This window comes from Mobula birostris, chromosome 6 (genome assembly GCF_030028105.1).
Source record: "Mobula birostris isolate sMobBir1 chromosome 6, sMobBir1.hap1, whole genome shotgun sequence".
Taxonomy (NCBI): Eukaryota; Metazoa; Chordata; class Chondrichthyes; order Myliobatiformes; family Myliobatidae; genus Mobula; species Mobula birostris.
This window is the reverse complement of record NC_092375.1, coordinates 103,292,821-103,319,275: the sequence shown is the minus strand read 5'-3', so window position 1 is coordinate 103,319,275 and position 26,455 is coordinate 103,292,821. Positions and strand designations below refer to the sequence as shown.

At 42.6% G+C, this 26,455-nt stretch overlaps 1 protein-coding gene across 1 annotated transcript in view; it reads left to right on the top strand.

Annotated features, from left to right (window-relative positions):
- LOC140199243 (IQ calmodulin-binding motif-containing protein 1-like) overlaps positions 1 to 26,455 on the top strand; it is a 94,917-nt gene that overhangs the window by 13,984 nt on the left and 54,478 nt on the right. Inside the window, exons 4-6 of the mRNA XM_072260955.1 lie at positions 297 to 426; positions 3,822 to 3,915; positions 20,594 to 20,693. Of these exons, the coding sequence (XP_072117056.1) occupies positions 297 to 426; positions 3,822 to 3,915; positions 20,594 to 20,693 (324 nt within the window). The remainder of the gene's footprint in view (positions 1 to 296; positions 427 to 3,821; positions 3,916 to 20,593; positions 20,694 to 26,455) is intronic.

Genomic DNA, 26,455 nt, shown 5'->3' with positions numbered 1-26,455 from the left:
AATTTCCATAATCTGCAGAATGTCTTGCGTGTAAGATTGAACTGTAGCCTCGTAGTTAACTAATATTCTTTGCCATCAGAAACTCCATTTGTGGATACCAGTTATTCTATGCATAACACCTTTGGTTAGATATAGCACCCAAATAAGTTGACCACCATGACTAAAGATCCTTTGTAGTGATACATCACATGGGAAATCTAAATATTTTTGATTGAATGTGTTATAGGGTGAAATATGTCTACTGGAATATTTTGAGGTTTACTGACTTAACAGTAATTTGAATTGCTTTCCCTTAGCACTGCCTGTGTGGGTCTGGATCCAAAGGATGATGCAGAAGAATTTTACAACAAAGTGTTACCATCAGGCACAGACAATCTAATGTTGCTGGCACGGCGTCTACAGGCTCGCTTCCTCAAAGCTGACGAGGTGATTCTATATAGCTTCTATCTGCCTGCTCCATTTACATCATTTGATATGTTTATCTCACTGCACCTTAAGCTAAAAGCACAGTTTTTGATGCCAGTTTCAATATTTTGCATTCAAATGTAAGCATGTACAAATTCTACATGTGCAGAAATTTATTGTTTTAACCACTTAAGGCTTCTGCATACCTCTACATTTTTTGTTGCAAATTTTACAAGTCCTTAGAAGTTGAATTTTCCAATTAGCCCTGCAGTATTTACCCGGACACAAGCCTTTAGTTCAGTTTAGCTTATGCACCATTTTAAGAACTTCAATTTCTCAACCACACTTTGTGTCGTGTCATTTTTTGGGGTTATGATGAACGCATGCTCTCTGCAGCTGTGTTAGTTCCTCCTTGGCAGTACCTATTGTTTCATACACTCAGTGGTCACTTTATTAGGTATACCTGTACACCTGTTTGTTAATGCAAAATTCTAATCAGCCAATCACCTGTCAGTAATGCAACACATAAAAGCATGCAGACAGCTGTTGTTCAGACCAAGCATCAGAATGGGGAAGAAATATGACATAAGTGATTTCAATAATGGAATGATTGTTGGTGCCTTATGGGATGGTTTGGGTATCTCAGAAACTGCTGATCTCGTGGGATTTTCATGCACAGCAGTCTCTAGAGTTTACAGAGAATTGTGTGCAAAACAAAAAAAGATCCAGTAAGCGGCAACTTTGGGTGTAAACACCTTGTTAATGAGAGAAGTCAGGGAAGAGTGTCCAAACTGGTTCAAGCTGACAGGAAGATGACAGTAATTCAAATAACCACGTGTTGCAACAGTGGTGTACAAAGAGCATCTCTGAACGTACAACAAGTCAAATCATGAAGTGGATGGGCTACAGCAGCAGAAGACCACACTGGGTTCCACTCCTGTACCTACTAATTTTTATAAATGCTTCAGGGTTTCCAGCAGAATTGCTCACAGGACTTTTGTCATCTGGCATTTAACAATGTGACTCCAAGAGATGCTTTTTCAACCAGCACTCTCCTGCTATAACTTCATATTTTCGGTGGCCTATCTCTAATCCTAGCCTTAGTTACTCCATCTACTCCCTGGAGTTATGACTGAATTTACCTAACCCATCGTTATTTCATTTTCTCCTTATCATGTCACTTGTAACACAATGGCATAGCGATTAGCACCAGTAATCACTGATTGGAGTTCAATTGCCGCCACTGTCTGTAAGGATATTATACGTTCTTCCTGTGACTGAGTGGGGTTCCTCCGGGTGGCCTAGTTTCCTCCCACATTCCGAAGATATACGGTTAGGACATGCTATATTGGCACTGGAAGCTTGGTGGTGCTTGCTGGTTGCCCCAACACAATCCTTGGACTGTGCTGGTTATTGACACAAATGACACATTTTTCACTGTATGTTTCAATGTACATGTGACAAATAAAGCTAATCTTTAAATGCAGTTTTGAATGGAATAATTGAAAAGCTTCAAAAATCAATCCTTGTTTTGGGTAGGTTACTATGCACACCACTGGGGAAAAAATATTTCACCGAACGTGACCTGGGGATGCCAATGAAACGTTATATTGTGATGTGAAGTATACTGCACATCCACTCAGTTTTCTTACTCCCTACAACAATGATAATTTTCCATATTAAATAAAGCATTTATTGACCATGTTGTTCTTCAGCTCCTAGATTCCTGATGATGCCCTTGAGAAATCGAGTAGGTTGATCTGGCCTGCCCATGGGGTTGGGCTGCATTATTTCCCCATTTGACTACACTGAACGTAGAACATCAAACAGTACTGCTCAGGAACAGGCCCTTCAGCCCACAATGTCTGTGCCAAACACCATTCCAAATTAAACTAAATCTCTTCTCCTACGCATGATCCGTATCACAAAGTTGCTCCTCAGCCCCCATTCTGCTCACTGTACACCCATGACTGTGTGGCCAAATTCTGCTCTCATTCCATCTACAAGTTTGTAGATGATACCACCATAGTGGGCCATACCTCAAATAACAAGTACAAGAAGGAGATAGAGATCTTGGTAACATGCTGTCATGACAAGAACCTTTGCCTCAATGTCAGGCAAATAAGAGCTGCGCATTATCTTCAAAGGGTGACAGTGCACATGCTGTGCTTACATCTACAATGTTGAGTTTGAGATCTTTGAAAGCTTCAAGTTCAGCACATCACAGAAACAAACCTGCCTTCCATGAACTCTTATCTACGCTTTTCGCTGAGGCAGTAAAAGCAGCCAGCATAATGAAAGACCCCACCCACCCTAGGCATACTCCTTTCTCCCCTCTTCTATCGGGCAGAAGATGGAAAAGCCTGAAAGCATGTGCCTCCAGGCTCAAAGGCAGCTTCTACCCTGCTGCTATAAGACATTAAGTGGTTTCCTGGTATGATAAAGATATATTGGACTCTTGACCTCACGATCTGCCTCATTAAGATCTTGCATCTCATTGTTTACCTGCATTTCACTTGCACTAAAGCTGTTACACTGTTGTTTTACCTTGTTCTAGCTCAGAGCACTGTGTAATGAATTGATTGGTATGAACAGTGTGCAGGACAAGCTTTTTACTGTATCTCGGTAAATGTAGTAATAATAAACCAATTGCAATTCCAATATCCTCTGTTCCCGGCATATTCATGTCTCTATCAAATAGCCTCTTAAGAGTCATATTCTATCTGCTTTCACGATTACCCCTAGCAGGCCATTCCAGGCACCTACCACTCTGTGTGGAAAGGAAAATTTGCCCCATACATCTCCTATAAATTCACTCACCCTTGTCTTAATTGCATGCCCCACAATATTAACATTTCATGGAAGAAAGGTTCTGGCAGTTTACCCTATCAATGCCTCTCACAAAGTTATAAACTTTCCCTCAGCCTTAGACACTCCAGAGAAATCAGTCAGAGTTTATCCAATCTGCCCCTATAGTTTATAGTCTTTTATCCAGGCAGAATCCTTTTTAAACCTCTTCCATACTCTTCTCAAATCTTCCACATCTTTCCTATATTTACACACAATACTCCAAAAACAGCGTGATCAAAGTTCTATATAGATGCAGCATGATTTCCTTATACTAAGAGTTAGTACCTTAACCATGAAAGCAAGCATCAATAAGCTATCTACTTGCATGACTACTTTCAGGGAGCTAGGAACTTGGATCCCAAATCCCTCTGTTCATCACGCTGGATGTCAAAGACTTTCAATTGTACAAGTACCAGCAGCCAATAAAACTTAAAAAGTTGAGTCTCAACTGTCACATCCAATCAATGTCAACATTACAAATACTACATGTAAATAAAATGTATTTAATGAATGAATGGAATTTTTTTAAACACTTAAAAATACTGCAACACTTTTTCTGTTTCAAGGATGATGATAAACAAGATTTTCTGTGCTATTTCCACAATGTGACAGACTCCCTTTGCCTGCTTCTGAGTGGCCACATTCAGTTGATTCAGCATGGTAAGTACCATAATGGAGAATAATGTCAGAAGGTACAGAGAGGAGCGTAGTCGGATAAAAACACAGTGAGCCAAAGGAGGAGTTAGGAAGGGAGACCAAATAGCTTTGATTCAAGTTGATTTTTATGAAGAGGCTTAAAGCAGAAGAGGTAGAAAAGGGTAACAAAACAAGGAGATGCATAGTCATGGAGAGATACAGCATGGAAATAGGCCCACCAAGTCTGCTCCAACCATTTATGCTAATCCTACATTAAAGTAAAATTTATTATCAGAGTACATACACGTCACCACATACAACCCTGAGATTCTTTTTCCTACAGGCATATTCAGCAAATTTATAGAACAGTAACTATAAACAGGATCAATGAAAGAGCAAGAGTATAGAAGACAACAAACTGTGCAAATGCAAATATAAATAAATAGCAATAAATAACGAAAGCATGGAATAACAAGAGAAGGAGTTCTTAAGTGAGATCATTGGTTGTGGGAACACCAGAAATAGAATGAGTGTGGTTATCCTCTTTGGTTCAGGAGCCTGATGGTTGAGGGGTAGAAACTGCTCTTGAACCTGGTGGTGAGAGTCCTAAGGCATATGTTTCTTCTACCCGATGACAGCAGCAAGAAAGAAGCATGGCCTGGGTGGTGAGGATGCTGCCTTTCTATGACAACATTTCATGTAGATGTGCTCAGTAGCTGGGAGGGGTTTACCCATGATGTACTGGGCTGAATCCACTACCTTTTGTAGGATTTTCCACTCAAAGGCATTGGTGTTCCCATACCAGGCCGTAATGCAGCCAGTCAGCACACTTTCCACACACATCTCTGGAAGTTTGCCGAGGTTTTTGATGACATGCTGAATTTCCTCAGACTCATAAGGAAGTAGAGGCTCTGTCATGTTTTCTTTGCGATTACTTTTACGTGATGGGATCAGGAGAGGTCCTCTCAGATTCAGTAGGTTTCAATCAGATCCCCACGCATTCTTCTAAATTCCAGTGAGTACAGGCCCAGAGCTGCCCAACACTCCTCATATGCTGACCCCTTCATTCCCAGAATCATCCTTGTGAACCTCCTTTGGACTCTCTCCAATGACAACACATTCCTTTTGAGAAAAGGGGCCCAAAACTGTTGACAATACTCCAAATGCGGCCTGATTAGTGTCTTATAAAACTTCAGCATTATCTCCTTGCTTTTATGTTCTATTCCCCTTGAAATAAATGCCAGTATTGCATTTGCCTTCTTTACCACAGACTCAGCCTGTAAATTAACCTTCTGGAAGTCTTGCACAAGGACTCCCAAGTCCCTTTGCACCTCTGATGTTTGAATTTTTTCCCATTTAAATAATAGTCTTTTACCAAAATGCATTATCATACATTTCCTAACACTGTATTCCATTTCCCACTTTTTTGCCCATTCTTCCAATTTGTCTAAGTTCTGCTGCAATCGCATTGCTTCCTGAGCACTATCTACCCCTCCACCTATCTTTGTACCATCTGCAAACTTTGCCACAAAGCCATCAATTCCACTATCTAAATCATTAACAGACAATGTGAAAAGTACAGTCTCAATACTGACCCCTGAGGAACACCACTAGTCACTGGCAGCCAACTAGAAAAGGCCTCCTTTATTCCCACTCGCTGCCTCCTGCCCATCAGCCATTCCTCTATCTATGCCAGTATATTTCCTGTAACACCATAGGATGTTATCTTGTTAAGCAGCCTCACGTGAGGCACCTTATCAAATGCCTTCTGAAATCTAAGTAAGTCACATGCACAGCCTCTGCTTTGTCCACTCTGCTTATTACTTGCTTGAAGAATTCCATAAGATTTGTCAGGCAAGATTTCCCTTTACAAAAACCATGCTGACCTTGACTTATTGTGTCATTCGTCTTCAAGTATCCCGAAGCCTTGCCCTTAATATGGACTATGGACTCCAAATAGTACCACTGAGGTTAGGCTAAAGGCTGATAATTTCCCCTCTTTTGTCTTCTTCCCTTCTGAAAGAGTGGAGTGACATTTGCAATTTTCCAGTCCTCTGGGGCCATGTCAGAATCAAGTGATTCTTGAAAGATCATGACCAATGCATCCATTATCTCTTCAGCAACGTCATTCAGGACTCTGCGATGTAGTCCACCTTAAGAACTTTCAGTTTGCCTAGCACCTTTTTCTTTGTAATAGCAATGGCACTCACTCCTGCTCCTTGACACTCACAGACCTCTGACATACAGCTAGTGTTTTCTACAGTCAGTGGGTGCCGTCCCGAATCCGGGGTTGGCGGCTATGCATCTTCATCTTCTTTGATCTTACAACAACACCAAGTACAGCCTGTCCTCCAGCTTGTTCTCGCCGGCCGCCTTGGCACCGCCTGCTGCTGCCCCCGCCGAACTGGAGGCCGTGTCGGCCTCCAGCCATGGCCGCTTCTTCGAGCTCGGCCCTTCCTTAGGCGAGGCCTTGGGCAGGTCCAGGCACACGGTGCAGCGCCCAAGTTCATCGTGTTTCTTCTAACTAAGCGCATAGCATACGATTCGTAGATATGTGGTGAGGCTTTAATCTCTTCCACGGAAGATGGCCATTGGCTTACAAGGAGCTCATCTGCCCTTTGTCAGGTCTTGTTTTTTTTAGGCCTGCTGGGTGTCCTCACACCCTCTTCACCAGTCCGGTGGGGGAGCCGGCCCAAGTCGCCAACCACAGTAAAAACAGAAACAAAGTACTTATTAAGTTCATCTCTTTGTCCCCCAATACTACCTCACTAGCATCATTTTCCAGTGGTCCAGTATCAACTCTCACCTCCCTTTTACTCTTTATATTACTTATAGTATCCTCCTTCATATTATCAGCTAGTTTGCCCTCAAATTTCATCTTTTCCCTTCTTATAGCTATTTTTGTTGCCTTTTGTTGGATTTTAAAAACTTCTCAATCATCCGACTTCCCACTTACTTTTGCTCACTTATATGCCCTTCCTTGGCTTTTATGCAGTCCTTAACTTCCCTTGTCAGCCATGGTTGCCTAGCCCTGCCATCTGAGAACAACTTCTGTGGAACATATCTATCCTGCATATCTAACATATCTATTATGAACTATTCCCATAAACTTCAGCCTGTCTCTGTGCTGCAGTCACCCCCGCTAGTATCCTCCTCCAATCCACCTGGGCAAACTCTTCTTTGATGCCTCTGTAATTCTCTTTATTCCATTGTGATACAGATACATGTGACTTATGCTTTACCCTCTCAAATTGCAGTATGAATTCAATCATTTTATGATCATTGCCTCCTAAAGATTTCTTTACGTTAAGCTGACTAATAAAATCTGGGTTATTATACAACACCCAATCTGAGATAGCCTTACCCCTAGTAGGCTCACACACAAGCTGCTCTAAAAAGCCATTTCATAGGCATTCAACAAATTCCCTCTCTTGTGATCCAACACCAACCTGAATTGTCCCCTTACATATTGAAATCCTCCATTACTATTGTGTCAATACCCTTATTACATGCCTTTTCCAGTTCTCTTTGCAATCTCAACCCTACATCTCGGCTACTATTTGGAAGCTTAAATATGATTCTCATAATTTTTTTTTACTTTTGCAGTTTCTTAACCCCACCCACAAAACATTCTCTGATCCTATGTCACCTCTTTCTAAAGATTTAATTCCATCTCTTGCCAATAGAACCACACCACTTTCCTGCCTGTCCTTTAGATACAAAGTACATCCTTTGATGTTAAACTCCCAACAATGGCCTTTTTTCAGCCACAACTCAGTGACGCTCACAATGTCATACTGACCAATTTCTAATTGTGCCACGAGTTCATTCACCTTATTCTGAATGCCACAAGGATTTAAATACAGCACCTTCAGTTCTGCGTTCTTCGCCCGTATGAATTTTGCCTCTGTGGTGCAACTTAACTCTTTGCTCTGTCTGCAGTTGTACTCTAGCATTGGCTTGTCCTACCTTACATTCATGTTACATATTACATTATCTACTTGTAAACCTGCTTGTTCATCCGCAGCACTATCTTACTGGTTCCCAACCCCCTGCAATATTAGTTTAAACCACCCCCACAGCTCTAGCAAACTGGCCCGCAAGGGTATTAGTTCCCCTTGGATTCAAGTGCAACCTGTCCCTTTTGTACAGGTCACTGCTGCCCCAGAACAGGTCCCAATTTCCAGAAATATGAATCCCTGTCCCCTGCTCCAATTCTTCAGACACACATTTATCTGCCACCTCATTCTATTCCTATCCTCACTGTTGCGTGGCACAGGCCGCAATATCAAGATTACTACACTTGAGATCCTGCTTCCTTCCTAACTCCCTGTATTCTGTTCTCAGGACCTCCTCCCTTTTTCTACCTACGTATCGTTGGTACCAATACGTACTGCAACTTCTGTCTGCTCACCCTCCCTTTTCAGGATATTGTGGGCATGTTCAGAAACATCACAGACCCTGGAACCTGGGAGGCAAACTACCATCCGTGTTTCCATTTCGCATCCACAGTCACCTGATTGTCCCCCTAACTATAGAGTTCCCTATCACTGCTGCCATCCTCTTTAGTTTCCTGCCCTTCTGAGCCACAGGGCCAGACTTAGTGCAAAAGGCGCAGCCACTGAAAATGGAATACATTGTTGAGGGGGGGCGGCCACAGGGGGTGCTCTCCACTATCTGACGTTCTCCCTTCCCTCTCCTGACAGTCATCCATTTATCTGTCTTCCTGTCTAGCTCCCGTCTATCACTTCTTCACTTTCCCAATTTATTATCCCTATCAAACCTATTCTCCTGCCTTCTCCCCATAACCTTTGACACTAATCCAGAATATACCAATCTCCACTTTAAATAAACCCAATGATGGCCTCCACAGCCATCTGCGGCAATGAATTCCATAGATTCAACACCCTCTGACTGAAGAAATTTCTCCTCTTCCTTGTTGTAAGGGACATCTTTGTATTCTGAGCTGTGTCCTCTGGTCCTTAACTACCCCATTATAGAAATTATCCTCTCTACGTCTGCTCTATCTAGACCTCTCAATATTTGATACATCCACTTGTGATGATGTAATGGGTACTTGCATAACAGGATGTATTTAAGGGGGATATCACATAATTGTCCTTTTGGGGAACATTGTCAGATTTTTGGAAGCTGTACACATTGGGTGCTCTGAGGGTCAATACCAGAAGGAATTAAAATGGTGAATTTTTACAGTCACATGTTATGGACAAGTGACTGTTTATTAGAACCAAGAAGTTATAGAACAAGAATTGGGAAGCTTTGTTGACAATGTATATATTCTCTGGCTAACAGTGTGCATCAGATTTACGTAGCTCACTCCATTTATAAGATCCTGCAAGCTGCTGAAATAGAAAGTAACACATACAGAATTAGCTGGCTGCTGGTCTTTTAAAAATACCAAGGAATGTATGAAGGGAGAAAATATTCCTAGAAAGGCAAATAAAGAAGTAAAAGAATGGACTTAACATTTAAAATACCCCTTAATAATGCCTCCAAGTCTCTCACTGTGAATTATGTAGTTTTCGAGTTAAGTCACTCCTGATAATTTGGGAAACTTGAAGCCATATTGTGCACTCTGAGGTCATTCAAACACCACTGTAATTATCATCTTTTTTTTTATTAATGCTAAGAGATAGATGTTGCTCAGGAAGCCAAGGATACCTCCAGTGCTTTTCAATTTAGTGCCAAGATTAGGCTTTGGCTTAAAAGTCAACTGAAACTTAGTACATCCAGCAAGGCAGCACTTTTCTCCAAGCTCAAGGCTCTGGGGTTGGATTTGAACACATGGCCTTTTATCTCTGAGATGCAGGTGCTATGCACAAAACCATCGGAAACTGTCAAACTGTTTTAAAAATAGATAAATAGCCTAATTTTAATAACTCGTTTTCACTACAGATGGCTGTGCACCTGTGAAACATGAAACTTTTGTTCTAACATCCTGTCCCCATCTCTAATATCAGTCATCATCTGCAGCCCTTTCTTGTCTCCATTTATCACCTCCCAGCATCTGTTGCTATCGCCACCTGACTCCAGCTGCCAATCAACTCCTTCTCATCTGGTTCCACCTATCACATGCCAGCTTTTGCCCCACCCATCCTTCTCACCTCTTTATACTGGCTATGTCCCCTCTACTCTCTCAATTCAGATGAAGGGACTATTGGATGCATTGAGTCCCTCTAGCAGCTTGCCTTTTACTGTAATAATCAACTACCCTTAACGTAAGATGGCTAGGTTTGCAGATTTTTGGATTCTACGTAGAATTTGTCTGACTCTACCCTTGTTAGAGCCATTGGGTAATGCCATTTCAGGGATTTCAAGAATTGAAGAGGCAATGTGCCACCTAGTTCTTCATCTGCACCACCACTATTCCCTCCAATCCTCTGCTCCTCTTTACAGACACATAGTTGGTGCAAACCATTGGTTCATTGGGTAAGGACAAGGTTAATAAGTACTTCACTAGTAAAGGTGTCAAAGGCTACATGGATAAATCAGGAGAATGGGGATGAGAGGGATATTAAATCAGCTGTGTTGGAATGGCAGAGCAGACTTAATGGGCCAAATGACCTAATTCTGCTCCTATGTTTTATGGTCTTATGTTATGCTTATTTTCAGCAGATCTATTTGTTAATGGTAATGATGCACCTGTTTCTGAAGCCAATGCTTTTTAAAAAACCTTTGCATTTTATCAGTCTTTTAAGCAAGTTATTTTTGTACAATTTTTGTACAAAAGAGAATTGCAAACATAGCACTGATAGTTGAGACGTGTTTAAAAAGAGCAGTTGGGGATGTCCCATTGATTCTGATAGACCAGTAAGTCATTTTTATTTAATTCTCACAAGCACCACATTAAACATGGTAGAGCTCAAATTAATTTTAAACAATTTTGATTAAAATTAAAGTCTGTATGTAGTTTACTTCTCACAGATTAGAAACAATGATAGATATATTAGAAAGTCACCAATCACCTTGGAATTAACTGGTTCCATGAACCTACAAATCTGTCGATATCCAACTAAAGGTCAGAATTGAATTAATCGCATCTTTGAAATACCTATGTTGGAGTCTATATCTGATGATCAAGTTAACAGGGGAAATGAGTCCAGATTTTGACAGATCTCATCTTAATTATGACAACTAATTCTAAACTGATAGAGAAATCAATAGTTTTGTTGATAGAGAGAGGTGTATAATTATTTATCCAGCCAACGCGGACATTATTCGAAGCCAGTTTTGTTTTCAGAACTTAGCCGCATTTTGATGGCCCCAGACACAATTTATTAGACAAGGTTGTTTGTCATATATATTAATGATCTGGATGATGGGGTGGTAAATTGGATTAGTAAGTATGCAGTTGATACTAAGATAGGTAGCGCTGTGGATAATGAAGAAGGTTTTCAAAGCTTGCAGAGAGATTTAGGTCAGTTAGAAGAGTGGGCTGAAAGATGGCAGATGGAGTTTAATGCTGATAAATGTGAGGTGCTACATTTTGGTCGGACTAATCAAAATAGGACATACATGGTAAATGGTAGGGCATTGAAGAATGCAGTAGAACAGAGGGATCTAGGAATAATGGTGCATAGTTCCCTGAAGGTGGAATCTCATGTGGATAGGGTGGTGAAGAAAGCTTTTGGTATGCTGGCCTTTATAAATCAGAGCATTGAGTATAGGAGTTGAGATGTAATGTTGAAATTGTATAAGGCATTGGTGAGGCCAAATTTGGAGTATTGTGTACAGTTCTGGTCACCGAATTGTAGGAAAGATGTCAATAAAATTGAGAGAGTACAGAGGAGATTTACGAAAATGTTGCCTAGGTTTCATCTCCCTAAGTTACAGAGAAAGGTTGAACAAGTTGGGTCTTTATTCTTTGGAGTGTAGAAGATTGAGGGGGGACTTGATAGAGGTATTTAAAATTATGAGGGGGATAGATAGAGTTGACGTGGATAGGCTTTTTCCGTTGAGAGTGGGGGAGATTCAAACAAGAGGACATGAGTTGAGAGTTAAAGAGCAAAAGTTTAGGGGTAACATGAGGGGGAACTTCTTTACTCAGAGAGTGGTAGCTGTGTGGAACAAGCTTCCAGCAGAAGTGATTGAGGCAGGTTCGATGTTGTCGTTTAATTTAAATTGGATAGATATATGGACAGGAAAGGAATGGAGGGTTATGGGCTAAGTGCAGGTCGGTGGGACTAGTTAAGAGTAAGAGTTTGGCACGGACTAGAAGGGCCGAGATGGCCTGTTTCCGTGCTGTAATTGTTGTATGGTTATATGGTTATAAGGTGTTAAACCAAGGTCCAGTCTGCACTTTCAAGTAAATATAGAAGATTCCATGGTACTACTTTGATGATCTAGGTATAGATTTATCCCTAAAATTCATGTGGGCAGCATGGTAGTGTTACAGTGCCAGCGCTCAGTAATCAGGGTTAAATTACAACCTGTCTGTAAGGAGTTTGTATATTCTCCCTGTGACTGTGTGGGTTTCCTGCAGGTGGTCCGTTTCCCCCCTATGGTTAGGGTTATTAAGTAGTCGGCATGGTATGTTGGTGCCAAAAGCATGGCGACACTTGCAAGCCCTAGCACTGTCCTCACTGATTTTATTTGACCAGTGAACGCATTTCAATGTACATCTGACAAATACAGCTAGACTTTAAAAGAAAATAACTTAAAAACGTAATTGTTTAATTATCAAATAGGATCTTGCTATGAATGAATATGCAGTTGTAATTCCAATATGCCACATTAACCAATTTTATAAACACCTTCAATGACTGAAAAGTTCTTTAGTTTGTGCAGAGACAATGAAAGAGTCTTTCTTTATGGTATTGGAAGAGCAACAATTGAAGTCAACTACAGATGGGTTTCATTTGTAGTCTATTTAGACATGTTTCTTTGCAGTATGTGAAAAAAATCCCTGAAACATTGGTGATAGCAATATTAAATAGTGAATTATACACTCCTAAAGGCTGTTTTGAGTGATATAGTAGATTGCAAAGCATGACCCAAGATGATATTTTCATTAGACATAGGAGCTGATTTAGGCCATTCAAATCATTGAGTCTGCTCCACCATCATGGCTGATTTATTATCCCTCTCATACCCATTCTCCTGCTTTCTCCCCATAACCTTTGATACCCTTACTAATAAAGAACCTATCAGCCTCCACTTTAAATATTTCCCAATGAATTTGCCTCCACACCCATCTATGACGATGAATTCCAAGTGACTCTTCACTTGTGAGTCGGCTGGGGTGATATACTACGTCTGGTGCTCCCGATGTGGCCTTCTATATATTGGTGAGGCAGACTGGGAAATCATTTCGCTGAACACCTACGCTCTGTCCGCCAGAGAAAGCAGGATCTCCCAGTGGCCACACATTTTAATTCCATGTCCCAATCCCATTCTGATATGTCTATCCACAGCCTCCTCTACTGTAAAGATGAAGCCACACTCAGGTTGGAGGAACAACACCTTATATTCCGTCTGGGTAGCCTCCAACCTGATGGCATGAACATTGACTTCTCAAACTTCCACTAATGCCCCACCTCCCCCTTGTACCCCATCCGTTATTTATTTATATACACACATTCTTTTTCTCTCCTTTTTCTCCCTCTGTCCCTCTCACTATACCCCTTGCCCATCCTCTGGGTTCCCCCCCACCTTTCCTTCTCCCTGGGCCTCCTGTCCCATGATCTTCTCATATCCCTTTTGCCAATCAACTGTCCAGCTCTTGGCTCCATCCCTCCCGCTCCTGTCTTCTCCTATCATCTTGGATCTCCCCCTCCCCCTCTCAAATCTCTTACTAGCTCTTCTTTCAGTTAGTCCTGACGAAGGGTCTCGGCCCGAAACGTGGACTGTACCTCTTCCTAGAGATGCTGCCTGGCCTGCTGCGTTCACCAGCAACTTTTATGTGGAATGCTCATCTCTTGCACATTTTGTTACCTATGGAAGTTTGGGAATAAGCCATAACCTGCATTTCCATTTCCCTCATTTCTTATTGTCTCTACTTTCTACATCCTGTGGTACTGGAGACGGCAAGGAGCAGTTGTGCTGCTTTTAACAACAAAGGATTGCAGAATTATTACAACACGGGAAACCACTTGACCAAAATTGATGGCAGTTCCCTTCATCAATCCTATTCTACTGCTCTTTCTCTAAAATGCCTAAGTGTGAGTGTGTTATGATTATGTTCTTTGTAAATATCTCCATTGCTTTTTATTGAACAGGAGAAGCCCATTGATGAAGTGAATAAGATTTGAAAGGAAGTACAGGATTCTGCTCTACCATGGAGCACATTTGCAAGGAGCATGCCACAAGAAAGCAACATCCATCATTAATGACCCCCACCATCCAGGCCATGCTCTCTTCTCACTGCTGCCAATGAGTAGGAGGTACAAGAGCCTTAGGTCACACCCCACCAGGCTCAGAAACAATAATTACCCTTCAATTCTTCAGACTCATGACCCATTGTGGATGACTTCACTCACCTCAACTATGAACTGATTCCACAACTAACAGATTCACTTTCTAGGACTCATGTTCTCAGTTCTATTTATTTCTCTCTTTACCTCTTTGATTGTTTGTTTTTGTAGTTTTTTGTATGTGCACATATTATCTTCTTTTGCGAATTGGCAGTCTCTGTGTGTAGTTCTTCATTGATTATATTGTACTTCTTTGTTCTATTGTGAATGCCTGCAAGGAAATGAATCTCAGGGTAATATATGGTAACATATACGTACTTTGATAATAAATTTACTCTGAACCTTGAGGCTTGCAGTCTTGCTACAGTTGTTTCACAACAGAAACTAATTTCTCAGTAACATGAGCAAGGGAAGAGTAGTAACTCATTTCAGTGGATCAATTAGTTCATAAATGTAACCTAGCAATTCAGAATCTCCTCACGTACTCCCAGTTTCTCACTTCATCACCCTCCGCCACCTATTCACCGTCCCCCTCATCTGGTCTCATCTTTCACCTGCCAACTTGTACTTCTTTCGCTCCTCCCACCTTCTAATTCTGGCTTCTTCCCTCTTCCTTTCCAGTCCTGATGAAAGGTCTCAGTACAAAACATAGAAGGTTCATTCCCCTCCATAGATGGTACCTGACCTACTGAATTCCTCCAGCATTTATGTGTTTTGCTCTGGATCTCCAGTATCTGCCGAATCCCTTGTGTTTATTCTCCGCAAGTACTCCCATTAGATATGAGATGGAAGAAAGCTCAGATCTTTTTTAAAGTTTTGTTTATTTCTCCTACAAAACACAAAATGTTGGAGGAACTCAGCAGGCCAGGCAACATCGAAGGGTCTTGACCCAAAATGTCGACTGTACTCTTTTCCATAGATATTGCCTGGCCTGCTGAGTTCCTCCAGCATTTTGTGTGCGTTACTTGGAGTTCCTGCATCTGCAGATTTTCTCTTATTTCGCCTATCTTTTGTATTCCCTGGTTCCAGAAGTGGTCATTTTCCTGACTGTCATATTGTTACAGAGCATGGACAACTTCTAATGATCACAGTTTACAAATTGTGTGTTTCAACTAGCTCTATGCCACCTCTAGTGGAGAACCACAAGAACTTCTGTTTCCAAAAGATTCTGGAAATTTGAATTACAAAAGGTATCCTGGGGAGAGAGACCAGAAGGCATGGAGACAGAATTAGATCATTTGGCCCATTGATTCTGCTCCACTATTAGATTATGGCTGATTTATTTCCCCCTTTTAACCCCATTCTCCTACTTTCTTCCCATAACTTATGATGCTCTTAATAATCAAAACCTATCAGAAAAGCACTGATATAACACTTAACATCATTGACCTTCCATCGGAACTTTTATTTCTGTTGCTTTCCTGAGTACTTCTGTGTATGTTACAGCAGGGGACCTTTCAGAGCCAAAGTTGAGTTTATTGTCATATGCACAAGAACATTCAAGAACATGCAATGATAAACTTCAACGCGAGGAATTCTGCACATGCTGGAAATTCAAGCAACACACATAAAAGTTGCTGGTGAACGCAGCAGGCCAGGCAGCATCTCTGGGAAGAGGTACAGTTGACATTTCGGGCTGAGACCCTTCGTCGAAGGAAGAGCTAGTAAGAGATTTGAAAGTGGGTGGGGGAGGGATGGAGCCAAGAGCTGGACAAGTGATTGGCAAAAGGGATATGAGAGGATCCTGGGAAAGGAGGCCCAGGGAGAAGGAAAAGGGGGAGGGGGGAAACCCAGAGGATGGGCAAGGGGTATAGTCAGAGGGACAGAGGGAGAAAAAGGAGAGAGAGAGAGAAAGAATGTGTGTATATAAATAAATAATGGATGGGGTATGAGGGGAGGTGGGGCATTCGCAGAAGTTAGAGAAGTCAATGTTCATGCCATCAGGTTGGAGGCTACCCAGACGGAATGTAAGGTGTTGTTCCTCCAACCTGAGTGTGGCTTCATCTTTACAGTAGAGGAGGCCGTGGATAGACATATCAGAATGGGAATGGGATGTGGAATTAAAATGTGTGGCCACTGGGAGATCCTGCTTTCTCTGGTGGACAGAGCGTAGGTGTTCAGCAAAACGATCTCCCAGTCTGCGTCAGGTCTCGCCAATATATAGAAGGCCACATGGGGAGCACCGGACGCAGTATATCATCCCAGCCGACTCACAGGTGAAGTGTCGCCTCACCTGGAAGGACTGTCTGGGGCCCTGAATGGTGGTGAGGGAGGAAGTGTAAGGGCATGTGTAGCACTTGTTCCGCTTACAAGGATAAATGCCAGGAGGGAGATCAGTGGGGAGGGATGGGGGGGACGAATGGACAAGGGAGTTGCGTAGGGAGTGATTCCTGCGGAAGGCAGAGAGATGGGGGGAGGGAAAGATGTGCTTAGTGGTGGGATCCCGTTGGAGGTGGTGGAAGTTACGGAAAATAATATGTTGGACCTGGAGGCTGGTGGGATGGTAGATGAGGACCAGGGGAACCCTATTCCTAGTGGGGTGGCGGGAGGATGGAGTGAGAGCAAATGTGCGTGAAATGGGGGAGATGCGTTTGAGAGCAGAGTTGATGGTGTAGGAAGGAAAGCCCCTTTCTTTAAAAAAGGAGGACATCTCCCTTGACCTGGAATGAAAAGCCTCATCCTGAGAGCAGATGCGGCGGAGATGGAGGAATTGCGAGAAGGGGATGGCATTTTTGCAAGAGACGGGGTGAGAAAGAGGAATAGTCCAGATAACTGTGAGAGTCAGTAGGCTTATAGTAGACATCAGTAGATAAGCTGTCTCCAGAGATACAGACAGAAAGATCTAGAAAAGGAATGGAGGTGTCGGAAATGGACCAGGTAAACTTGAGGGCAGGGTGAAAGTTGGAGGCAAAGTTAATGAAGTGAACGAGCTCAGCATGCGTGCAGGATTCAGCGCCAATGCAGTCGTCGATGTAAGCGACTTATCCTTGTAAGCGGAACAAGTGCTACACATGCCCTTACACTTCCTCCCTCACCACCATTCAGGGCCCCAGACAGTCCTTCCAGGTGAGGCGACGCTTCACCTGTGAGTCGGCTGGGGTGATATACTGCATCCGGTGCTCCCGATGTGGCCTTCTATATATTGGCGAGACCTGACGCAGACTGGGAGATCGTTTTGCTGTATGCCAATGCTCTATCCACCAGAGAGAGCAGGGTCTCCCGGTGGCCACACATTTTAATTCCACATCCCATTCCCATTCTGATATGTCTATCCACGGCCTCCTCTACTGTAAAGATGAAGCCACATTCAGGTTGGAGGAACAACACCTTATATTCCGTCTGGGTAGCCTCCAACCTGATGGCATGAACATTGACTTCTCTAACTTCTGCTAATACCCCAACTCCCCTCGTACCCCATCCATTATTTATTTATATACACACATTCTTTCTCTCTCTCTCTCCTTTTTCTCCCTCTGTCCCTCTGACTATACCCCTTGCCCATCCTCTGGGTTTCCCCCCCTCCCCCTTTTCCTTCTCCCTGGGCCTCCTGTCCCATGATCCTCTTATATCCCTTTTGCCTATCACCCGTCCAGCTCTTGGCTCCATCCCTCCACCTCCTGTCTTCTCCTATCATTTTGGATCTCCCCCTCCCCCTCCCACTTTCAAATCTCTTACTCACTCTTCCTTCAGTTAGTCCTGACGAAGGGTCTCGGCCTGAAACGTCAACTGTACCGCTTCCTAGAGATGCTGCCTGGCCTGCTGCGTTCACCAGCAACTTTGATGTGTGTTGCAATAAAAAACTTACTTGTAGCAAAATTACCTCAGCAGCATTCACACAAAAAATATAAATTAAGCATAAATTATACACAATTTTTACAAGAAATATCACAATTAAAACAAAAGGGGGAATAAAGTGAGAAGCTTAGAGGGGACAGGTTGAAAAGGTAAAGGGCTGAAGAAGAAGGAATCTGATAGGAGCCGAGAGTGAACTATGGGACGAAGGGAAGGAGGAGGGAAATCATAGGGAGGTGAAGAAAAGAAAAAGAGTAAGAGGGGAGCTAGAATGTCCAATGGAAAAAGTGAAGGGAGAGGGGGGAGAAATTACTGCAAGTTAGAGAAATCGATGTTTGTTATTCTTCCTGCCAAAGTGGATATATTTCCAATTGCACAGAAACTTTCTTTCCAAATATTTCTTCATTTTTAAACAGTTGTTACCAGCCATTGAACGCTTCCAGTAGCATCAGCTACATTCCTCCAACCCATCTATTGCTATAGATCAAGAATTCTGTATTCCAGCAGAGCAGTCCGGTGGCAAAACTAGTCGCTGTCACACTGCTCCAGAGACCCAGGTTCAATGCTGACCTTGGGTGGTGGGTGGGTGTGTGTGTGTGTGTGTGTGTGTGTGTGTGTGTGTGTGTGTGTGTGTGTGTGTGTGTGTGTGTGTGTGTGTGTGTGTGTGTGTGTGTGAAGTTGCACATTGTCCTTGTGATTCCTGTCCCCCCCCACCCAAAGGGTTTTCTCTAGGTGCTGTAGTTTCCTCCACAGATGTGCTGTTTGGATGGTTAATTAGCTACTTTAAATTGGCCTTAGTGTGTTAATGAATAGTAAAATCTGAAGGGAGCTGACAAGAATGTGGGGAGAATGAAATGAGATTTGCATCAGATAGGCATAGTGTACGTACCAGTGAATGGGTGCTTGATGGTCACAGTGGACTTAGTAAACTGAAAGGCCTTGTTACTATGCTGTATGATTCTGAGCTCTAAGAACAGTTGACAGCAGGTATCTGAGCCTTTGTTAAATATCTGCTTATGAGATTGTAAACGCTGAACAAATGAAGTCCCAAAGCTGAAATTGACTGTCTCTTTAGTGTTACTGGACAGCACAGCAGGAAAGGATTCCTAAGATCATAGCAGTTTAAACAAAAAATGCAATCCTGTTTAAACCAATAGTACATTTTTATTTGCCTATTCACCTATTCCAAACTGACCTGTTTCATTTATTCCATTAGCATTAAAAGACATTTTTATAAAAATATTTTGTACTGTATTTATATTAGAGCTTTCAAAATGCCCCACAAATGGTATATTAAATTGCATATCAAACTGTAGTAAGGTAAATGATCAGATATTGATGATGTTGTTTAGGGAATAAACATTAGCCAGAATAAGAGAAGAATTATTGCTTGTTGAGAAATATCCCATGGTAAGTTACAGACTCCTGAATAAGATCATAAGACATAGGAGCAGAATTAATCCATCCTATCATGTCTGATTTATTATCCCTCTCAACCCCATTGTCCTGCCTTCGCCCCATAACCTTTAATGCCTTACTAATGAAGAACCTATCAACCTCTGCTTTAAATATATCCAGTGACCTGCCTCCACAGCTGTCTGTGACAGTGAATTTCCGCAGATTCACCACCTCTAAAAGAAATCCCTCCTCATCTCTGTTCTAAAGAGATGTCCTTGCATTCTGAGGCTGTGCCCTCTGTCCCAGATTTCCCATGTGTTGGGAACATCCTCTCCACGTCCATTCTATCTAGGCCTTTCAATATTTGGTTGGTTTCAATGAGATTTTCCTCCTCATTCTTCTGAACTCCGTTGAGTACAGGCCCAGAGCCATCAAGCACTCCTCATAGATTAACCCTTTTATTCCGAGAATCATGCACTGAACCTCCTCTGGGCCCTCTCCAATCCCAGCACATCTTTTCTTAAATATGGGGCTCAAAACAGCTCACAGCATTCCAATGCAGTCTGACCTTTGCCTTATAAAGGGAACGTCGACTCAGACCATGAGAGGCCTGCATTGGGCATTTTCATGCCTTATAAGGCACAGATTGGAAGTCTTTGTGGGGCACCACTCCTCGCACAGACTAGAGCAATGAGTGATTAAGTGCCTTGCTCAAGGGCACAAACATGCTGCCACAGCTGAGGCTCAAACTAGCGACCTTGAGATAACTAGACAAACGCCTTGACCACTTGGCCACGTGCCTTATAAAGCCTCAGCATTACATCCTTGAATTTATATTCTAGCCCTCTCAAAATTAATACTAACATTGCATTTGCCTTTCCTATACTGAAACAAACGTAATTCATGTTTTAAAAGTTATACATGTACCAAAAAATTGTATAATGTTGGGGTCTAGAGGATAAATGGAAAAATATAAATTGCAGTTTCTCAGATATAAGACATAACTGCTATTCACAGAAGTTGAGGTTACATGGTTCTGCTAGGTGACATTAATAATTAATTTATCCTTTTCAATACAGTCTTTCAGTCTGATCACCTCCTACAATTGTTGCTCACTGATGACGTGGAAACTGCGACTATTATGGTGTCTGTCCTGCTCGTTATTCTTCAACTGAACAGGTAAAATGCTTTGAACTGTCATGTAAAGTCGAAATATTATATGGCTGCCTAATTAAAAGCAAAGTAATGTATGCCCTCTGAAAATTTGTATTGTTTTCCATTTTTAACCATTGAAATTTGCTATTTTAACATCATAATTATCCACATCAGTGAAAAGCAAATTAAAATTAACTACCAGTGAAGTAACACACAGCAAAGTTGCTGGTAAACGCAGCAGGCCAGGCAGCATCTATTGGAAGAGTTTCAGTCGACGTTTCAGGCCGAGACCCTTCGTCAGGAAGAGTTAGTCCTGACGAAGGGTCTCGGCCTGAAACGTCGACTGAAACTCTTCCAATAGATGCTGCCTGGCCTGCTGCGTTTACCAGCAACTTTGGTGTGTGTTGCTTGAATTTCCAGCATCTGCAGAGTTCCTGTTGTTACGTTTTTTCAAAATTCACTACTGCGAAGCCTCTTGCGGTGATGCCTACACCAAAGAAGTTTAGATCCTCTCTTCGACGGGAGTTCAGTGAAACCATCTCTCACTGCTCCCCATCTGTAATTTCTTCGGCTCGTCAACTTTTCGACCACATTTTGACTCAGACTCACTATCACAGCCATATATCCTTTCTTGGAACGTGCCTCCATCGCCAACTTACTCCAGTTGGCTTCAGGATGCGTTTCTGAGCCTCTCAATTTGGCCCTTCTGAGGATCCCAGGTACTCACATTTTATTGACTCTGCCTCTCGCCGCTTCTCCCGTCAGGCTCTGAAAGCGACTCTCTCCGCCATGAGGAGGTACTTGGTGTCCCTATCCTAGACCCTTCCACACCTTCGGGACACTTTCTTCGCCGTCTGTAATGGTCCTACCCGTTATTTCATCCTCCGTCGGATTCACGCCTGCAATCGTCGTTTTTTTTGACTTTGTCATGTTAGGCAAAGATCCTACATCTACGGACTCCAGAGCCTGCCGGCCCTGACGCTAGCAGGCACGAACTTCAGACTGTGGCTCCTGCCACTGATCTCACCGGCTCCAACACCCCAGGGCATATTCAAAACCCGGACTCCAGCAACGACCATGGACACCTTCACAGCGATTGCGCAACCACCAACTGCGACTCCAGCCTTGAACTCCAGGCCGGGTCTTTACGTGCTGCTGTTGTGACTCCCGTCTCCCCTTCCCCCATCACCACTCTACAACCCCGTCTCCTTCAGATCCCATCGTCAGCTCCTGGGTCCTCAGAGGCTCCATCTTCCTCTCACCCCAACCCTCCCCTCTCCACTGACACCCCCAGCCTCCCCCCTCCCCCCTCTGATCCCAGCTGTCATCCATGCCAGGTCTTTACTATCCCCTCTGACCTTCAACTGTCGGAGGCAGAACGCTGTGTCCTCAGTAAGGGCCTCACCTTTCTCCCCCTTCGCCCACACCTCAATGAGTTCCGTGTTCGCCACGATGCGGAACTCTTGTTCCGCCGTCTCCGTCTCCGAGTTTACTTCTTCGGCAAGGACTCTTCCACCCCCACCGATAACCCCTTCTCCCATCTTCAACCCTCCTCTTCTTCATGGACACCCTGCTCTGGTCTTCTGCTCCCACTTTCAAATCTCTTTCTAACTCTTCCTTCAGTTAGTCCTGACGAAGGGTCTCGGCCTGAAACGTCGACTGAAACTCTTCCAATAGATGCTGCTTGGCCTGCTGCGTTTACCAGCAACTTTGATGTGTGTTGCCTGAATTTCCAGCATCTGCAGAATTCCTGTTGTTACCAGTGAAGTAAATGGATTGTCCCTTTTGTTGCACATTTAAGTAAATTACTTATTTGCATTAAAATTTTTAAAAATTGTGATTTATAAATTTCAGAACTCCTCAAATCAAATTAATTTTCAACTAAAGCAATAATAAATATCAGTAATAAATATTTACAATCACAACAAGAATATTACCAGGTGTCCTGTGTAAGCTAACAGGTCCTGTGCAAGAACTCCATAATTCTTTCCTTGGACCGTTGAGAGAGATTTGCGTTTTCAGAGTTGACATTTTTTTGTTGATTGATTTAAAACAAAGCTTCATTTACTCTCCCAGATAGACATAGCAGACTTCTAAGAAGAGTACAAAGTTGTTCTGTTATTCTGACAAATATTTATCCTTCAGTTTGGTAGATTATCTGGTCATGTCACATTGTTTTTTGTAGAAGTTTGCTGTACAAAAATAGGCTGCTGCATTTTTATTGGGAAGCTTTTAGAAAACATGTTTCCATAAGACATAGGAGCAGAATTAGGCCATCTGGCCCATTGAGTCTACTCTACCATTCCATTTTGGCTGATTTATTATCCCTATTAATGCCATTCTCCTGCCTTCCCTCCCCCTGCCCCATAACCATTGACACCCTTACTAATCAAGATCCTATCAACTTCCACTTTAAATATACCAATGACTTGATTTCCACAGCCGTCTGTGGCAATGAATTCCACGGATTCACCACCCTCTGGCTAAAGAAATTCCTTCTCATCTCTGTTCTAAAGGGACATCCTTCTATTTTGAAGCTGTGCCCTCTGGTCCTAGACTCCCACACTGTAGGAAACATCCTCTCCATATCCATTTTATCTAGGCCTTTCAATATTTGTTAGGTTTCAATGAGATTCCCCCTCATTCTTCTAAACTCCATTGAGTAAAGGCCCAGAACTATCAAATGTTTCTTATAGTTAACCCTTTCATTCTTGGGAGCACTCTTGTGAACCTCCTCTGGAACCTCTCCAATGCCACCACATTCTTTTTTAGATAAGGGTCCCAAAACTTATCTAAGGTAAGTGGATAAAGTGCTCTGACACATCCTGAAGTTGTAGGAGATTCATTTAAGTGTAGATTTTATTTTATTTTTAGTTTCAGTATATGAACGTACACGAGGAAATGCAGACAAGCCCCTGAACACTTGTGCTGATTGCGTTGCTGCTTTTATATGCTCCTTTACAATTGTAGTCCTTGGAAAAGTCAAAAGATTGTAGAAATTTTAATTTAAAAGTTAATGGAAATTATTATCTTAGGTTAGAGATTACTGGTGAACATGATTATTCTAATTCATCTTTTGCCATAAACACAAGAGATTCTGCAGATGCTGGAGGAGCTCACCAAGTCAGGCAGTACCTTTGGAGAGGAATATGGTTTTACCCTAGAATTACAAGAAAGCACACAAATATAACAATTGAGATGAAATCCATTGTTGTGCAAAGTGATCAAACTGTTGCTATTCTGAGGTAGCCATTAAGGTCATGCGTGATGGTTCAAGAACCAAGTGGTTGAAGGGAGGTAGCTATTCTTGGACCTGGTTTTGTGGGACTTTATTTTTCTGTATCTCCTGTCTGACAGTAGCTACAAGAAGTTAGCATGATCTGGATGGTTGGGATCTTTGGTGATGGATATTGCCTTCTTGAAGCAGCACTTCACTTAGATACTCCCAGTGGTGGGGAGAGATGTGCCAGTGATGTATTGGGCTGAGTCCACTAACCTCTGTAGCTTCTTGCATTCTTGTGCATTCATATTGCCATACCAGACCATTATGCAACCAGTCAGGATACTTTCAACAGTACATTTGTAGAAATTTGTTTAGAGTATTCAATGATGTGTTGAACATCCTTAACCTTCTAAGAAAGTAAAGATGCTGCCGGATCTTCCTTGTGATCACATCAATGTACTGGGTCATCCAATATGTTAATGTCCAGGAATTTAAAGATGTTGACAATCTCCATCACTGATCTACCAATGTAGACAGGCACACTCTGTTCACCCTCCTTCCCCTTCCTGAAGCCAACAATTAGTTTTATCCTTAGATGTATTAGTTATTAGGCACAGACAACAAGTAATGAGCCTGTGCCTCCCAGTTACACCCACATGACCATTAACTTGCCAACTTATATATCTTTGCAATGTGGGTGGAAACTGGAGCACTCAGAGGAAACCTTAGTTTTACTTATATTGAGTGAGGGGTTGTTGTAGTAGAACCACTCAACCAGGTGCACTATCTCACTCCTGTACGCTGACTCATTGTCCAATAACAGTGGTTATTGTGAATTTGTGTATGAGCTTGGAGCTGTGGTCAGCTATTCAGTCATCTGTGTATATGGAGTAGAGCAGGGGCTAAGCACATAGCTTTGAGCTGCACTTGCATTGATGATCTGTGAGGTGGAGATGTTGTCACCAGTCCTTACTGATTGCGGTCTGTCAGTGAGGAAGTCAAGGATCCTTTAGCAGAGCGAGGTAAGCACAGGTCTTGATAATGAGTTTGAATAGGGCAGTTGTGTTGAATATCGAGCTGTAGTCAATAAACAGAAACTTGGGCTCTGTGTTCCCCCCTGTCTAAAAGGTCCAGAGCAGATTGAAGAGTCAGATAAATCACCTCTACCGTTGACCTGTTGTGATGGTAGGCAGAGTGAAGTGACCCAGGTCCCTTCTGAGCCAGGCTGTGCTTTATGAGTGAAATTGGGTAGTAACTGTTGCAGCTGAGCCCAGTTCTTTTCTCATCTGATATCCATTGCTGTGCAGTTTCTACTAAATCATTTGATAGTGTTCAGGGGATGGAAGTCTGGCAAGTTTTTCCTTTATAAAGCAAAGATGAAGAGATCAATACAAGATTCAAGATTGTTTAATGTCATTTCCAGAAGGCAAATGTAAAGAAGAATGAAATAATTGTTATTCTGGATCCAATGCAGCTCAAAAAACCCAAATAAGATAAACACAATAATTAGCAACATAATAAATGTAAATATAAATATATAAGATCTTATATATGTAGACTTATGGAGAAGAGGAGTTTGGTGGGTAATATAATGGACGAGTTGACGGCGCTAGCCAGGAGTCAGAGAACATTTCGGGGGAGCAGTGTTATGTGTTTTACTGAAACGTGGCTGCACGAGGACATACCCGACCAGAACTTTTCCATGGAGGGCTTTCAGACCGTTCGGGCTGACCAGAGGTGCGCTGAGAGTGGTAAGCGTAAAGGAGTTGGGGGCTTGCTGTTCTGGTTAACAACGGATGGTGCAATCCTGGTCATATTACAATCAAGGAACGTGTTTGTAGCCCAGATATTGAACTTCTTGCTTTTGGACTCCGGCCATATTCCACCGAGATACAACACCGGGTGTCATGGGAGGTTGTTCCTGCCTGTGGCCATCAAACTTTGCAGCTTCTCCCGTGGAGGGTCAGACACCCTGAGCCAGTAGGCTGATCCCGGACTTATTTCCAACTGGCATAGTTTGCATATTGTTGTTTGATTGTTTGTGGTTTTTGTATTGCTATATTTATGCTCTATTCTTGGTTGGTGCAGCTGTAACGAAATTCCATTTCCCTTGGGATCAATAGAGTATGTCTATCTATCTATCTATTGATTGTATGCCCATAAAGTGATGCTTGGGCACAGGACTGACTCTGACAGGAAGTGAGTAAGTACTGGTGGTGGGAGGTATGGTGGAGTGGGTTAGTGGGTGGAGGTACTGATGAGCTTTACTGCTTTGGGAAGGTAACTGTTTTTGGGTCCAGTTTCTTTTTGAACTGTTCCACTGCCTCTGTTGCAGTTAGAGTCATAGAGCATGCAGCACAGAAATAGACCCTTTGGCCCATCAACCTGCACCTGGACCATAGCCCTCCATACCACTCTCTCCCATATATGGGTGCCTCTGTAGTGTAATGGTTAGTTCAATGCCATTACAGTTTGAGGCTTGGAAGAATTCCAGCATCCTCTTTAAGGAGTCTCTGTACATCTTTCCCCATGGAATGCGTGGGTTTTACCTGGGTGCTGCGGT